Consider the following 16,424-nt stretch of genomic DNA (forward strand, 5'->3'; position numbering starts at 1 on the left):
TCTTCTACTTTATCCCCCAATGCTCATCTCTCTGGGGCTCATGGTGTCTGTTAATCTATCTCTATTTATCTTCCTGTAGACATAGAGAATAGAGGGAGAAGCAGCGGTGGTCTGTCATGGTGCGCAGTAGAAGGCGCGGGCGAGGCGGCGGCCGAGGCGGGGCGGCGCAGACTCCGCCAGGAATCAGTCAGTCCGCCGCAGGTGCAAGGAGAGACGCGAGCCGCTGATACGCCGCCTCCACGCCCTGCCTCGCCCCGCAGAGATGGCCACCGAGGCTGATAACGAGCTGCGGCAGCGTGTCACTGAGCCCTGCGAGAAGCCTGAGCAGGTATTATTGCCTCCTGAGTCTTGTAGCACCTGTGTTGTCCGTGCAAGTGTCAGGCTGGGAGGACTGAGCGGTGGATGGTGTTGGGGGCCGCCTTTTTGATGTTTGTACTGCTGATTAAGACTTGAAGGTTGTTTATATTGGTGGTACTCATTGTCCCATATCTTTGTAAGTGCACATGTCGGGCTGTCATTGGACGTACCTCTAAGTTAAAGGAGAAAGACGATCTTTTATGTCGATCACGTAGTATACATGGTTTTTATGTCCGTTTTGGTTATGCCTGTAATGCAAAGGGTGGTCATCTTATTTCTTGTCTCCCATGTGTGAATCGCAGTGAAAAATCAGTCACGTGCATTTGACTTCACCTTGGAAGTTAAAATTAGGTGGTGAATTCCTTCCTTTGTTTATTATGCTTGGCCTTGAGGTTCTAGTAAGGAGGGGAGCGAGCTCACCTTATCTTTACTGATGTGCGTGAGGACCGACTACCACATCCCATCAGGTGAAATGTCATGACATTCGTGAAGAAATAATATCGGTAAACAGGCATTACTTTAGAATTGCACCCAACTCACTGGTAGATGACACACAATTTTCTGATAAATTTTACTGTTAGATGTATCTTAAACATAAACTCGAAAATACATGTTAATACAGTATTTTAGCATACTGTATCTGCTATGGTAAAATTTACCTTTACAGACTCCTGTGGAAGATATGGTGTGAAATATTTTTTTGTAATTTTTTTTTTAGGGTGAGGTAAAGTAAAGTTGGGGGCATACGCTGTAGCAGTGCGTGGCCTAGGTGCTCATCTCCGTAACATTGGCCCTTGAGCCTGTGGTGGGAGGGAGCCCATCACCCCAGGACACAGGGCCAGTGTGACATCTGGGTTACCCTGGGTTTAGGGCGAGAGAGGGCAGAATAAGTAAAATGTGGCTATCTGAAATATAGGGTAAATCTCCTAAAATAAGTTGACTCACCTGGTTGACTACCTTACATATCGTGATTTGGATGGTCATGGTAGAGTTTACAACTAAAGGGGTGTACCCATAGTTGTAAAAGTGAGGTCTTTTACACTAAATGTGGACCTTTGTACCAACATGAAGAGGGGCGAGTGGCCAAATTAGCTGGTGGTTCAGCGTTTTGAAAACTGACATTTCAGGGTTCATTTTCCAGCTGTCAAAACAAAAAACTGGGATAGTTTATCCCAGTTTTTCACTTTCACTTTCTCAGAAAGTGGATCTTTTAGCAGATAGGGGTGGGGGGGGCGTCGTCCAACCCCCCTTACCCTCCCCCTTGGCATGGCCCTGAGCTAGTCATACATTGAAGGCAGCCCAGATCTGCTGGCATGCCAGTCTGCAAGTAGACTGTGTTGAGTGCCATTAGCAGACTTAACAAAACAATCTGGTATATGGTTAGCAGACATTAAAAGAAAAAAAATATAGTGTAGGCTAGGTTTTAGGATTTTTATCCCTATTCTAGGAAAATTTCCTTAGATTTTAAATATTTTACTTATTTTGCCTCTTAAAAAATAATGCCACTGATCTAAGTTTGCTGTGGGTAGGGAAACTACAAAGGCTTGTTTTTTTATGTTTAGCCTATGGTTCCTGTAGGCTTTCTTGTTGGGGCTTGGTGGTCAGCCCTAGGTGTCATGGTGTAGGCAAGTGTTTTATAGTGGTGATGTCTTGCTTGGCTCATGCTGTTCCCTGGAGCTCTTTTTTTTTATCCTCTTTGAGTCTTTAGAGAGTTAATCTAGAGACTGGGTTGACAAGTGGTCTTCAGAACAGTATGTGGGTAGTCTTAGGCCACTTGGTGATGACTGAAAATTATCAGCTTGTAGTGGCCGGCGGGACTCAAACCCGGGTTCTCCAGGACGCTGCGCCCACATTCTGACCACTCAGACACTTCCTCCCCATTTGGAGTGTATGTCTGTAAACTTTACCTCTTCTGCTATGCTATCATTGTCAGGGTCCTTTTCTACCTATAACTTGTATTCCTTCCTCTATTTCACCCTTCTCCACCTCACTTTGTTGATGGCTGCCCTACATTAATCCTTACTCCTTACTATTGATTACTCTTCACATTAGTAGAACTATGAAGGTGTTGGTGTCTGGTGCTCATACCTCCCCAAGGGTGCATAAAGGGGTCCTTCAGTGCTATTTATTGGGTCCCCTACTTTTTCCTCTTTGTCAACCATGTGAACTAAATGCCAAATTTTTGCTGATGATCTTCACCTATACATGAATATTCACCATAATTCTGTCTCTACACCAGCTCAAGATATCAGCTCATGTCAAGAGGACACAGATAGGGTTTTTAAGGTTGCTGATTCATGGGGGCTGAATATTAATCCTGGTAAATGTGCAATATTGCGATGTCAGTTGGTAATAATGACTTGACTGGTATTGGCTCCAACATTATCGTTTACACAATTCTGATCTTTCTGTGGCAGAGAATCAGAGAGGTTTGGGAATTCTTGCTGCTAACACAAGTTCTATTCCCACATTAAGTATACATGTAACAAGGGTGTAGGTCTGGGCAGTTATATACTAAGATCCACTCTGTGTCACTCAAGTGTCTTTATGACAACATTACAAAACACATATCAAATCTTTGCTGAACTTTGGATCCACAGTTTGGAATACTGGTTGGTGATGTGATTTGAGACTTCTTGAGTCAGTACAACTTCACTGGATAGATGGTCTGAGTTGAGTTTTGCTGTTTATCTAATGTTCCTTGATTTATACTCAGTACAAGTTAGACTAAGGTGGGTGCGTATGCTAAAGCTGTGCGTGGCTGTGGTGCTCATCTCTGATCCGTTGGCCCTTTGAGCCTGTGGTAGGTAACAACCAATTATGCCAGGACACGGGCCAATGTGAAATCTGGGATTGCCACAGTTTACCCTCCCCAGGTTTCCCCAGGTACACATTTATCGACCAGCCCGAAAGGGAGGATGAACAGCTTTATGAGCTGCACGCAGACTGCCCATGCTAGGATTTGAACCGGGGCCTGCAGAGTGGTAGCTAGGCAAGCTGACCACTAGACCATGGAGGTGCTACAAGGTGGACTGATGAAAGAAAATCTCATAAAATGTTGGCATATCTTTCATAATTTGTCTGGCATTGCTCCATCTGATTTGTTTACCATGTCACCAGTCACTACCAGACTAGGTCAAAGGTACAAAATTGCCATACCCCATGCAACAACAAAATGCAGACAAAGGTATTTTAGTGTTAGGTGCTTTGATCTCTGGAACTTTTTTGCCTGATAGTGTTGTTGGTGCTGCAACTGTAAGTCTTTCAAAAGGTTCTCCACCAGTTTCTGAAGAGGCATTATTCTATTTCACTGACTGATGCATTTTTCATTATTGAGATAATAGTCATTTGCACTCACTTACATAGTGGGGTCATATGTACATCAATTTGCACATGACACTTTATGCCCACTATGCCATTCTGTACCTTTTATTGTTTGTCTAATGGGCGCTCTGGTGTGTCAGCAGTTATGGGCTGCTTATCTTATGATGTTAGCTAGTTTGAGCCTGTCTGTCTGTGGTAACCTGGGGTAGCCAACCAGGTAAGTAATTTTTGCTCTCCTGCCCACTCATTTGTTACAGATTCAAAATGCCTCCTCTATAGTTCTTTTATCTCATATTTTGACAAGCACCTCATCACTTCTTATCCTGTACATTTCATTTTCTCCTCTGATTTCCTTTTTAACAATTTTCCAAGAGTTTTTTGTTCTCTTGATGGAATAAGTGTGTGAGAGGGAGAGTGTGTGTGTATGTGTGTGGGTCTGGGCGTCAGTGTGCTGCCCTTGATTGTGCCAAAGGCTAGGCTCTGTCCACATCACCATTGAGTGTAAGCATCAGTTGGCTGGAATTTTCCAAAACCTGCATACTTCTCAGTAATGTGCATCCAAGAAGTCACTCTTTGACACGTCTCTTATGTGCCTCATTGTGTATCATTTCTGCTAGTACCTCTGCTATTTTCTATGCAGGAGTAATGACCTCGAGAGATGATATTATTGCTGATACTTAACACTTGATGGAACAGCTATGGGTGGCTGGCTAGGAAGAACAATGGGTAGGGCATATCCACAGAGGTGACACAATTAGTAGACAGGAATGTCATTTTTACTTTACTTTGAATCATAAATCACCATGAGGTTCAAGCTGCAGCAGTGAAGGCTTGGGTATACTGTAAAACCCTCCTCACATATTTTAGAATTCCCATTCGTTGATCAAGCAGGTTTGGAGACCCGAATTTCCCTTTTCAAACTTCATCCCCCAAAATTCAGTTGTAATACTTGTATATGAAAAAACATAAATTTATTGATGATCACAAATTTAGTAAGACTCATCATGTTGGTATAGATGGTCCTGAAGACTGTTGTGTGCATACAAAAGAACTTCCTTCTCCGTAAATTGTGAGCACTGTTTCTGCTACTTGGAGAAAGCTTGGCACTCATTTATGATTCTCTCTTTTACATCTGAAGAGTAAGAGAGTAAGTAAGGTGTTTCAAATATTTAGGGAAGTGTGAGCTGCCATCAAAGAGGCAAGAGAATAGTTGAAGGGCAGCCTAAAGATGTGGTGCTCTTTGGTCTGAGGCCTGATATTTAAGGGTGTCCTCCCCTCCTTTCGAGGTTGGATGAAAGGTCCTCGAAGAATTATATAAAAATGGGGTGAGGAATAGCAATAAATACAATACGGTGTTACTGTGAACAAGGAAGCCCTGTTACATGCTGGTTTTTATCTTTATTTATGTTCAGGTGACTTTTTTCTAAGACATGTAGGAGGTTTGAGAAAAAAAAAAAAGGCAATATAAAAAGTTTTATTTGCTGCTCTTTTTTATAGGGTGGTGGTGGGAATGTACACATATTTTGTTGTAGGACTTGGCTGTTCCAGGTTGGTTATCCATATTCTCTTCTCTATACACAATTGTTTGAGGTCTATAAAGTGATGATATTATGTGTCTTCTTTTGCTAACCTCAGTACTTCAGTTAATAGTATATTTTCTTATAATTTTTGTGATACTGCATTTACCATTTAGAATCAACATTTATTCATCCATTCTAGTCATACATTGATTGAGACAAAAAGATGTCACATGCCTTTCTCTCCCCCAGCCCTGTCAGCTTGAGGAAGCCTTAGAAGTAGCCTGAATGCTCTCTTACATAAGTAGCCAGCCTCACAGTCCCCTTAGTCACTCACCTGCACGTATCATGCATATTGTTTTCCATATAATCAAGGTGCTATAGTAAGATGTCACCAGTATAATTATCAATAATCTTATTTTCATGCTTCAAAGTTACACTGAATTACAGTCAACAGAATTTTCATAATCTTTACTGTTATTATAACTATTCATGAATTTTCATATGCACCATACCATATACACCAGGGGTTCCCAACCATTGTTCACTCACTACCCTGCTCTCCACACCTCCTTTCACTCATTACCCCATTTTGCTTATGCTTCCACAACTGCATTGTAGCCCATACTTAAAAAAAATGTATTAATATATTTGTATGTGGTATATTATGCAGGGAAGTAAAGAACTTTTGAATAAAAGGACAGAAAAGGACAGATTCAGCTGCCCTAGACGAAAGCCTAATACAATGGGTATAATTTTACGAAGTTTTTTTTTTCTTGGTCACCCTCTGTCTCCTGATTACCCCACAGAAAAGACCAAATTACCCCACTTGGGGTAATTTACCCCAGGTTGGGAACCCCTGAATTATACACAGCCATTTTGGACAGAGTAGATTAAAAAAACTTTTGTCTCATTTACTCTCCTCATACTGACTGTCTTCTACCTTTTTATATTCCCCTTGAGGTACAGATTTTTTAGTTTTTGTTTATGCATTCCCTTGGCACAACCTTTGCAATGTATAATAAACACACAGGCTTCTGAAATCAAGGTCTTTTACCCTAGTATATTTGAATTATTATATTTAATTTTTTTATAGTTTTTGAATGTAAAAATTTATACTAAGGCTACTTCTCTCAACAGGTTGCTCCAAGCTCTGAAATAGACTCAGATGATGACCGCCTTGTTGAGCAAGCCATTGAACAGAGAACAAAGGAGATACCTCAAGGGACAGCCCAAGAACCAAGTTTCTTACATACTCTCCTATCACCACTGCCACCAAGGTTAGTGTTTTATGTTCTTCATACTTCAAGTTACAAAATCAAATTATCATCATATATTAATATGATTTCCTGCATTTCACCTTCAAGAAACTATGCAAGCATTTTGTGCATTACAGGAAGTTAGTACATAAAGTAACATCAGTAGTCATTTTCCTACCCGAACGGATAACCCTCATAATGTATTGACTTTTAATCAAATACATTCATGATCTATAGCAATTCTCCATTTTGACTTACTATGTGACCAAAACACATTTCCTAATAAATTACATGTAGCCTACATTTCCATTAATTTTTTCTAGACAGTTTTATAATTTTTTTCATAAAAGTGTGTAGTTTCAAATACCTTTGATGATTTGCTCAAAGCATTCCAGGTTTTGGTGCACGTGCTGTATGGCAGATATGACTTTACATTTTTTCTAATCCTCTGATATAAAATCCTTTGAATTAAATAAAAAGTTTTGTCAAGAGAATTGTTATTGATGTATAAAAGTTGTTAAGCAATTTTTTTTCAAAGATAACAAGAATTTGAGTGGATCATGAAATATGAGTAATGAATCTAATTCTTCCTTAAGTTGTTTTATTTCCCATAGATATCATGGTCCAAAGTCTGTCATTGTAAAATATTGTGTGTGTTCTTAATAGTAACAATATAATACCTCTACAGATGGAGAAACTGGGTGATCCGAGGCATCTTTACTTGGCTCATGATTGGCCTTTTCTGCTTGATTATATACATCGGCCCTCTTGCTCTTATATTTACAGTAAGTGGACTCCAGGTTAGATTTCATGCTACAGTATGAAATTTAGAAACCTGCTTGTGTGTTCAAATCTTGGAAATTAACATTCTGTAACATGGGGCTCACATAGAAATATATTCCAGGCCTGTTAGTTCCAAAACAGAAGTAGATACAGTAATGCATTGCATATCTGAAGTTATTTGGCCAAAGATGGGTAATTTTCCAGATATGAAAGGCACTGAATTCTATGCTAGCAAAGGGATCATTGTTCTGATACCTCAGTCAGTTAGAATTGGAAAGGACGTTAAAGGCCATTAGAAATGACCACTGAAGACACTTTTATATTCATTCATACATTTCAATCAGTACACACAATAGGATGCAGCTCACTATGGGTTGGCATGAACATGGAGAAGCATGTAAATGAGCACTATATGTTGGTGGATTTGAACTTTCAAGCTGCATGGGTAACTCAATATTGCAATGGCCGAGTGGTCAGCGTGTGGGCGTGGCGAGCCCTTGGACTTAGGTTTGAGTCCCACTGAAACACGCTGATTTTTCAAACCATTGCTGAGTTGCGGAGAGATACCCACATGCTGCCCAGATCTTCAATCAACCCTAACCTCAGTGACTTCGTTGAAGAGGAGCACCAGGGGTCAGCATGGGCCAAGCAAGAGTCATATATCACAGCAGCCACTATGAATAAAACTCGCCTCTGCCACTAATGGGCTGGGGTCACCCAAGAGGGCCTACCAGTGCTGTAGGCATCATGTAGAGGGAGAGAAAAAAAAGAATTTTAGGTGAACAAAAAAAATGGATAAGTTCAAGTATGAGGAGCTTACCTATGAAGATGCTTGCGTGTATATAAAACATGCTTAGCCATGTACAATATATTATATAGCATCATTATTACATTGTTGGTTTAGTACAGTGATATTTAAATCTGCTAGACAGTCAAGTTTGGTAAAAGAGGACTTGGCAAGCAAAAAATGAAATCAAGGGAGAACAACAATTCTAAGGTTTTAATGCTTTATTTTAGGAATCTGCTATTTACTAATTATTATTATTTTTATCATTATTATAATTACTGCAATCATTATTATTATTATTATCATCTTTTTTATTTCAGACATTGCTGGTTCAAGTGTGGTGCTTCAAGGAAATAATCAACATTGGCTACTCAGTCTATCGAATGCATGGCCTCCCCTGGTTCAGATCACTTTCTTGGTGGTTTTCAATCACAAGCAATTACTTCTTCTATGGAGAGTCTGTGGCAGATTACTTCAGTGTCATTTCTTCAAAAAGTGTAAGATCACTGTATATTACAATATATATAGATTTAATATATCTATATATATATATATATATATATATATATATATATATATATATATATATATATATATATATATATATATATATATATTAACAAAACAATTACACTTGATGAATGGAAGGTTCTGGCACAAGTTCATGAAAACTCAACTGAATAAACATTTTCTGTTTGCAGGATGTGATGCGCTGGCTGATTGCCTACCATCGTTTCACTTCGTTCACCATGTATATAATTGGATTTGTGTGGTTTGTTCTGTCTCTGAAGAAGAAGTACTACATGAGACAGTTTTCTCTCTTTGCATGGACACATGTAGCTTTACTCATTGTTGTGTCACAAAGTTATTTCATTATCTTCAATATTTTCCACGGAATGATTTGGTTCATTGTTCCTGTTTCCATGATTGTCATCAATGATGTCATGGCATACATGTTTGGTTTCTTCCTTGGCAAGACTCCTTTGATTCAACTCAGCCCAAAGAAGACCTGGGAAGGCTTTATTGGAGGAGGCATTTCTACCATTTTCCTGGGAATGCTTGTGAGTACTGTGTAGCCTGTGTGCTGAATTTTGTTTTATTCTAAATAATGGAAAACTAGTGTTGTGGAAGCCAAGTACTAAAATCTAAAGGCAGCCTGATTAATATCTTAGACATGAAAGCAAAAGCAGCGCATGGAGATGTACTAATCTTAACTATGGGTGAAAGATTAGTGCGAATGATTAGTGTCAAAAGTTTAAGTTTGAGTGTTTGTAGTTAAAACAAGTATGTCAAGGAACAGTTTGGAGATAATGTATAGGATGTAAAAGTAAACATATCAGAAGGTATTTTTTAGAAGTGACAAAATAGGAACAGCAATACATTGTTATTGTGATGTTTTTTATTATGATTGGCTACTGAGATTAGTACAGTAATCCCTCGTTATTCATGGATGTTAGATTCCAAATTAGACCGTTTATAAGGAAAATACATGTATGACCTTTCAGGTCTATACAATATACAGACGTTCCCCAACTTACGAACAAGTTACGTTCTGGAAGGCTGTACGTATATTGAATTGTTTCGTAAGTCGTTATTTTGCCATTTTTCTATTGTTACGATCATCATCATTATCTTTAATATTATTTTCATTATTATTATTATTTAGGGGTTAATTTTCTCACAAAAAATACAAAACACTGAGTAATGTAATGAACAGCTAGAGCACAAGCGAATGCATGTTAACACTAACGAGCGTATAATGTCACCCCCTTCTCCCTTTTGGTATGTTAAAGCAAGGGCTTACTGTATTTGTCATTGGTACCTGTATACTCTTAATACAGACAGTTGTTTCCAATGTGTATTATATTACTGTCAAAATTGGACAGAGCAGGATAATGCAGGCCTCAAAGACTTCCAGCTCCTACAATGAGAAAAGAGGGGTTAAGAATAGTATATATTAGGACTGAAGTAATTAGGATTGATTTTCATTCCTTATCATTCTGAAAAACTTGATGGTTATTATTTTTTGTTTTAATAACCTTTCCTTTCACGGAAAAGTGTCATTATAATATAGTATGATCATTCATATTTGAGAATGATACTAATGATAAATTATTTTTTCAGCTCTCCTATGTTTTGTGCCAGTATCCCTACTTTGTGTGTCCTGTGGAATACAGTGAATCAGAAGATGCTCTCAAGTATATCTGCGATCCTTCTCCAATCTTCAGGCCCCAAGAATATGCTTTGCCTGAAACATTGGCAAACTTATCTGCTCTTGTAAGTTAAGAAAAAATATTTCATATTGGACACCGATAATTTCAGATTTTATCAGAAAGCTCCCTAGATTTTATAGGAAACCAAAACATTTTCTTGAATGTCGTCATATTTATAAAGTGAAATTCTAAAAACTAATCTGCATTTCAGCTGGGATGGAGGAAGACCTTGACCATGTGCCCCTTTGTGTTCCACTCTGTCGCTCTCTCCCTCTTCAGTAGTGTTATTGGACCATTTGGTGGATTCTTTGCTAGTGGCTTCAAGCGGGCCTTTAAGATTAAGGTAAAAGTTTTGTTGGTTTAACTGATACACTGAAAATGTTGATTTATTCTATGATATTTTTACAATGTCGGCGGGATAATCCAGTTATCTTTAAAATTCTGTTACCTTGGTTCTTTTTGTTGGGAAAGTCCTTTGTCCTGCAGTGGACTAGTAATGGCTGAATATGATGATGATGATTGTATCTCTGCACAATATTGCTGCTCCTCATGAAGTAAATGATAAGGAATATTTTTATGCAGGACTTTGGTGATGTCATCCCTGGTCACGGTGGAATGATGGATCGCTTCGACTGCCAGTATTTGATGGCCACATTTGTCACTGTCTATATCAACACATTCATCTCAGATACATCACCGCAGAAACTGCTCCAGAAGGTATGTACTCTTATCTTTACTAAGATAGGAATGTCCAGAGAAAATTTTGACTAAACCAACTCAAAAGGCCTTGTCCACACTGTTGGGCAGTGCCTGATAGGTAAACACCGTTACCAAATCCCCGTTCCAATACATGTTTGGATGGTGGCTGGTGGGCACGAGTGGAGATGATGTCATAAGCGGGAAACCACTGGCAAATCCTTTAAATGCTCTTGCTTGCCTGCCCATACTATTGAGTAGTGCCTGGTGTGCTTTGCAAATATGTGTATTGTAAACTCAGACACCAGAATCCCAACCTCACCTGGATTAGGGCCCAGGGATTTGGAGTGTTTCATATTGTGGACGGCAACAAACGCAAACTCACAAGGGTACACATGCACAAATACACAGGGTTCAAACTAATAGAAGCTTGCCCTCTGTCTGTCATGCATTTATTATATTGTGGCTTTATGTTGTGTCAGAGTGTACAACAACATGTGGGCATTGCCTGTTGTGTGGAGCCTGCTGGGAACTATTCCATCTGGTAACACTGCTTGAGAAGGGAGAGAAATACACTCAGCTTGTGTTGCTTGCTGGGCACTGCTTGATTGTGTGGGTGGGCCTTAGGAGAAGTGTCTTGGTCAGATTTATGATTAATTTATGGATTTAGAAAACAGTGGCAAATCTAGAAAATATTTTTTTGGGGGGGCACTATAAGGCACTCGGCTCGCAACCAAAATTTTTCGGTTGAATAAAGATTTTGGGTTCTATTCCTGGGCTGAATGAGAGTTAAAATGGGTTTTCTTTACATCCCAGCCCCTGCGCCTCCGTGGCTGAGTGGTTTCTGTTGAAATGGCAGGATTTACTCTTTACTAAACTCCCACACGACCACTGTGTGTAACAAAACACGAGAAATTGATCCAGACAAGGAAAGGTTTTGCAGGCGCCAGGGATCGAACCCGCGACCAGCGAAACGGGAGAGACACTCCTTAACCAGTTGGCCAAAGAGGTACTACACTACTACCCCCTTTGCAGAGTGAGTAATGGGAGGCTCGCCCATCAGGCAAGTCGCTGCACTACATTGTGACTGCCTACCACTCCTCGGAGCACCGGTTTGAGTCCGATTAGATGCCTTCGGCGCACAGCCCACCCAGCTATTGCCCTTGTTCATCCTTCCTTTCCTTTTCCTTTTTTTTGAGGAACTCATTGGTACATTAAAACTATTTTAATCCACTGTGGCATAAGGGGCACAATAGTATGTGTACAAAAATAAACTTGCGAAAAAGTTTGCGAGACAAAAAAAGAATCATTGGTAATCTTGACTTTTTTATGAGCTCTATGATGAATGTCAATTTATTTGGATTATTAATGCATATAGAATAAAAATCACACCCTCTCCTGATGAGATCAGAGGGGCTGTGGTAAGGTTTAAGAATGGAAAAGCTGCTGGTCAAAGTTGGAGGTGTGGTCATGATCTGTGGGTTGCATGTAGTCTTGCTGCTGTATGGCAATCTGATACCATTCCCCCTGACTGGAAAAGGGAGCTTGTCATCCTTATCTGAAAAGAGAAAGGGGATAGTGAGGACTGCAACAACTATCTTAGTATAATATTGCTCAGTGTGCCAGGCATGGTGCTTGCAAGTCTTTTATACATGCACATTTATAGCCACCTTCTGTATGGGTTCACGCCTGGTAAATCGACAACTGACCAAGTCTTACTTAGTGTTCTTGGTGTATTGCCAACACAAGTTTAAGCAGGGGATGCTTGAAACTTATTTTGATCTCAAAGAGTGTTTGATTCATTGCATTTTTAGGCATTCTTGGTTGTTGGCTTATTGACTGTCCTGCACTGTGGAACTGATTGAAAGTAATGGGTGCAGGGTAAAGCCTATGGGTCCCACAGGACTCCTGCATTTTGAAGGAGGAAGGGTCCCCTAACCCCTCTTTATTTTTGGGGTGACTGGGGAGGTGCAGCTGTCCCCACCCACAGAAACAGGCTTAGGATTAACCTAAAGAGGGGTCTGCACGTGGGCTTCTGGAAAGTCCTGAGCCTATTGGAGAACCACCAACTGCCTTGCCTATTGAATGAGCTCGGAAGGCTGAGGGTGGATATAGTGGGATTCCGAGACGAGGAGGCCTGGCAGTGGTGAGATCAGTAGTAGGGGGTACACCTACTACTAGTCTGGCATAAGCAATGATGCCCATCTTAAGGGGGTAGCTATAGGCATCTCCAGCCAACTGCAGCCGTTTGTGGCAGAGTTTACTCTGGTTGATGAGCTTATTATGCAAGAGAAGCTGTAGCACACACTGGGTTTCTTGTCTCTTGTTGCAGTGTACACTTCTGCCGAGATGTGTAAAACTGAAGAGAAGGGAATGTTCTACGCTAAATTAGACTCTGTATTAGACACATTTTGTCTTGGGTGACTTCCCTGCCACTACTGGCACTGACAGGGTTGGCTGTGAGTTGTGTTGGTCCCCCATAGTTCTAGTACCAGGCACTGCTTCTGAAATTTTAATGCTCGGTATTCTCTTGAATTTTTCGCTTCTCTCCTTGCAAAGTTATGGAAACTGAATATATTTGAGTCTCTAAGAACTGAATTCATCAAAACGAGGTTCAATAAATAAGTGTAAGCACTGTAGGTAGTGAGGGAAGAATTCTTCAGTTGTTCAAGGCTGCTGCTTTGGTCGGGGCACTGTATTTTTTGCGGTGAGCCTCGACCACTTGGAGGAGGAATTGCTTTTGTTCCTCTGACTTGGTGAGCGAGGCATTGAACTCCGTCATCAAGACCACCCCACGCTCGGCCAGATCGTTGATGACCCTAACGGACTTCACCAGGTCGAGAGAGTGTTGATATTTTTCATCAGCAGCCCACTCAAGAGGGTCCTTCTGAAGAAAATCTTCGTTGACGTGGAGAATGTTGAAAAACCTCTTCGTGGAAGTTGTCACGAAGCCGCTGAGGTCCATGTTCTGAGGTCTGCTGACTGGATGAATCTGCTTTGGAGCGTCCTTGGATCCCGGCTTGTCTTTCAGGTTTTTTACCATCTTCCTCTTCACTTCGAGTGTCACTTGATCGTCGAAAAAGGCAAATCCCACTAGTGTCTCCGACAAATACCGCAGATGCCCACTGAAGACAGTTGTGGCTGCTGTGGATATCTCCTTGCTTGGGAAATCCTCCAGCACTTTGAGCAAATGGAGGTCGTTCCTAGGGGCTGACATGGAAGGAGCCTGGAACCAGTACTTCATGTACACCTGAACGATGAAAATGGCGACTTCCAAATGATTCCAGGTGGTCTCACTCCGTGTCTGGCGTCGAGATGGACCCAGACGTTGATCCATCGGATACTGCTCTTGAAAGATGACCATCTTCAAGGTGTAGATGGCACGACTCATCCAACGTGCACGATGGATTGTGCCAGGGTAACGGAAGCGAACTCCCTTTGGAGGCTGTCCACCAAGAAAGATGATGGTGAGTTCCAACAATTCCCGGTAGTCACCTCTTGGTTGATGCTGGTGAAGTTGGTCAGTAGCAAACATGACTACTTCCTTCCTCCATTCTGCGACCCGGGATCTCATTTCCTCTTCGTCCATGGCAGTACGGAACGATGTTTGATCGACACGAGGCCAATATTCCTTGAAATGATGGAAGAGCTCAATGTTCGGAGACTTGGACGTGTCATGAAGGCCAAAGACTTTCTCCAGGATGATCTCGGCAACATGGTGCTTTCAGGTGGGGTTGAGGAGGTCTCGCTCCAGTTCCCGCTCGATAAGGAAACAGACTCCGCCTTTCAAACCGGTATTTGATGCTGTAGTGTCAAAGCAGAGCCCACTTATTCGATCCTTCAGTCCCCCCCATTTATCCAGAGTCTGCAAGATCGACATAACCATCACAACCGCTGTACCAGCGTGCAACTTGGGCACGGCAAGAAGCTTGACAACAACTTGGCCAGAAACCAACACAGGGAGACGATCTACAGTCTCTTGGCCAGGAAGAGAGCAGTCCTCCATGATTTTCCCGTCCCAGTGTAGGATCAAGGGCACTTGTGGTCTGAAGGTATCTTTAAATTCCGTAGCCAGAGCTTCCCTGCACTTGATACGAGCGCGTCTGATTCCACTAGGGCTGATGATGAGTTCGCCAATGTTCTCGCCGAGGTGGCTCGAGGATGCCATGGCTGAGAAGATGTGAGCAGCCTTCCTGTTGCTGACGTTTGTGCGGTCCAAGGCAACGGCAACCTCTGGAGTGACGACTTGGACTATGCCTCGGGCACCTCGTTGTCGCTTTGGAGAACGAATGTCTACGTTGGGGTCAAGATCAGATCCAGATCCTTCAGCTTCGGAGGCTTGACTGCTTGAGGACGAAGACGATTCCAGTTCCACGGTTGTGAAGGCTTGAGCCTGTCGCTCTGCTTCGGCCACAGCCTTCATCATCCGTCGCTCTTCTTTCCGCGCAAGAGCCAAATCTACTCCTGCCATTCTTCCCCACCTCCCTTTCTCCCGCTGAGCCTGAAGGAAGAGCTTGTCCTCTTCAATCTTGATCATGCTCAGAGCATCTCGATGCACAATATCAAAGAGCTCCTTTGCCCTTTCCACAAAGGCTTGTTGCTGTGGGACTGCTGAGGCCCGAGACCGACTCTTTAACAAGCCCTTCCATTCCGCATGATACTTGGTGACCTGTTCCACAACGTGATTTCTGGCTCGTGTGAGGATACGGGGTCGACTCCAAATCTCCAATAGTTCATCCGCGGTGGCCCTGGCACTTCCCCATCGGTCTGCTTCTCTTCCGTGTGGTGATGGAAGAACACGGACAATACTTCGAGGCCACTGGACAACTTCGTTGACGGTAAAGTGCTGCTCACTGGTCCTACAAGACACACAAGGGAGGAAGATCTAGTTTTTGGCATCTTCGAGGAACCTGGGAATGAAAAAAAACAACAGGTTGTAATGACCATAATCGACATATCATGAGAGGACATGATAAACAGAACTTTCAAGGTCGCTGCGCCACCTTTAAATATAATCTGACAAGAAAAAAATTTCAGGCATGCGGTTTCCTCACAATAACAAACAATTTTACGCTCTGGAGGAATAAAATGGCACGTTTTTATTCACCCTGGGACGATGGAAGCACCCTATTGCTGGTGGTGCTAAATGCTCGCTGCGAGCGCCAGTCGCACTCATATTTGCTGTGTATGAGTGTTCCAACACTATTTCTCACCCCACAGCATTGCCAATTCAGTGGGTTTTCCACTAAATTTGGTGGAAAATCATATCAGCCCAGCGCGAAAAATCTACAGACGAGTAACTGGTGGATGTTGTTGTCCAATATAGCGGCATTTTTGCATAGCTTCACCTATCACCTGACTGATTTTTTGACCAAATAGTTGTAAATTTTGCAGTTGGCAATACTACCCTGCCAGTATGCCATCAAGAGATATACTCAGTTGCCTCTGTATTAGACCAGTGTCCCCTTCGGGCAGGTACTCTTCAAGT

At 41.7% G+C, this 16,424-nt stretch overlaps 2 protein-coding genes across 2 annotated transcripts in view; one reads left to right on the plus strand and one right to left on the minus strand.

Moving 5' to 3' along the window:
* LOC126996443 (phosphatidate cytidylyltransferase, photoreceptor-specific-like) overlaps positions 1-16,424 on the plus strand; it is a 25,257-nt gene continuing 8,833 nt past the window's right edge. Inside the window, exons 1-8 of the mRNA XM_050856890.1 lie at positions 1-328; positions 6,339-6,478; positions 7,146-7,242; positions 8,348-8,524; positions 8,729-9,088; positions 10,152-10,304; positions 10,452-10,583; positions 10,823-10,957. Coding sequence (XP_050712847.1) covers positions 263-328; positions 6,339-6,478; positions 7,146-7,242; positions 8,348-8,524; positions 8,729-9,088; positions 10,152-10,304; positions 10,452-10,583; positions 10,823-10,957 — 1,260 coding nt within the window. The 5' untranslated portion in view covers positions 1-262. The remainder of the gene's footprint in view (positions 329-6,338; positions 6,479-7,145; positions 7,243-8,347; positions 8,525-8,728; positions 9,089-10,151; positions 10,305-10,451; positions 10,584-10,822; positions 10,958-16,424) is intronic.
* LOC126996444 (uncharacterized) overlaps positions 12,243-16,424 on the minus strand; it is a 15,886-nt gene continuing 11,704 nt past the window's right edge. The window contains exons 3-4 of the mRNA XM_050856891.1: positions 12,656-15,846; positions 12,243-12,494 (exon numbers count right to left, since the gene is read on the minus strand). Coding sequence (XP_050712848.1) covers positions 13,596-14,525 — 930 coding nt within the window. The 5' untranslated portion in view covers positions 14,526-15,846 and the 3' untranslated portion in view covers positions 12,243-12,494; positions 12,656-13,595. The remainder of the gene's footprint in view (positions 12,495-12,655; positions 15,847-16,424) is intronic.

The sequence above is a fragment of the Eriocheir sinensis genome, chromosome 10 (genome assembly GCF_024679095.1).
Source record: "Eriocheir sinensis breed Jianghai 21 chromosome 10, ASM2467909v1, whole genome shotgun sequence".
Classification (NCBI taxonomy): Eukaryota; Metazoa; Arthropoda; class Malacostraca; order Decapoda; family Varunidae; genus Eriocheir; species Eriocheir sinensis.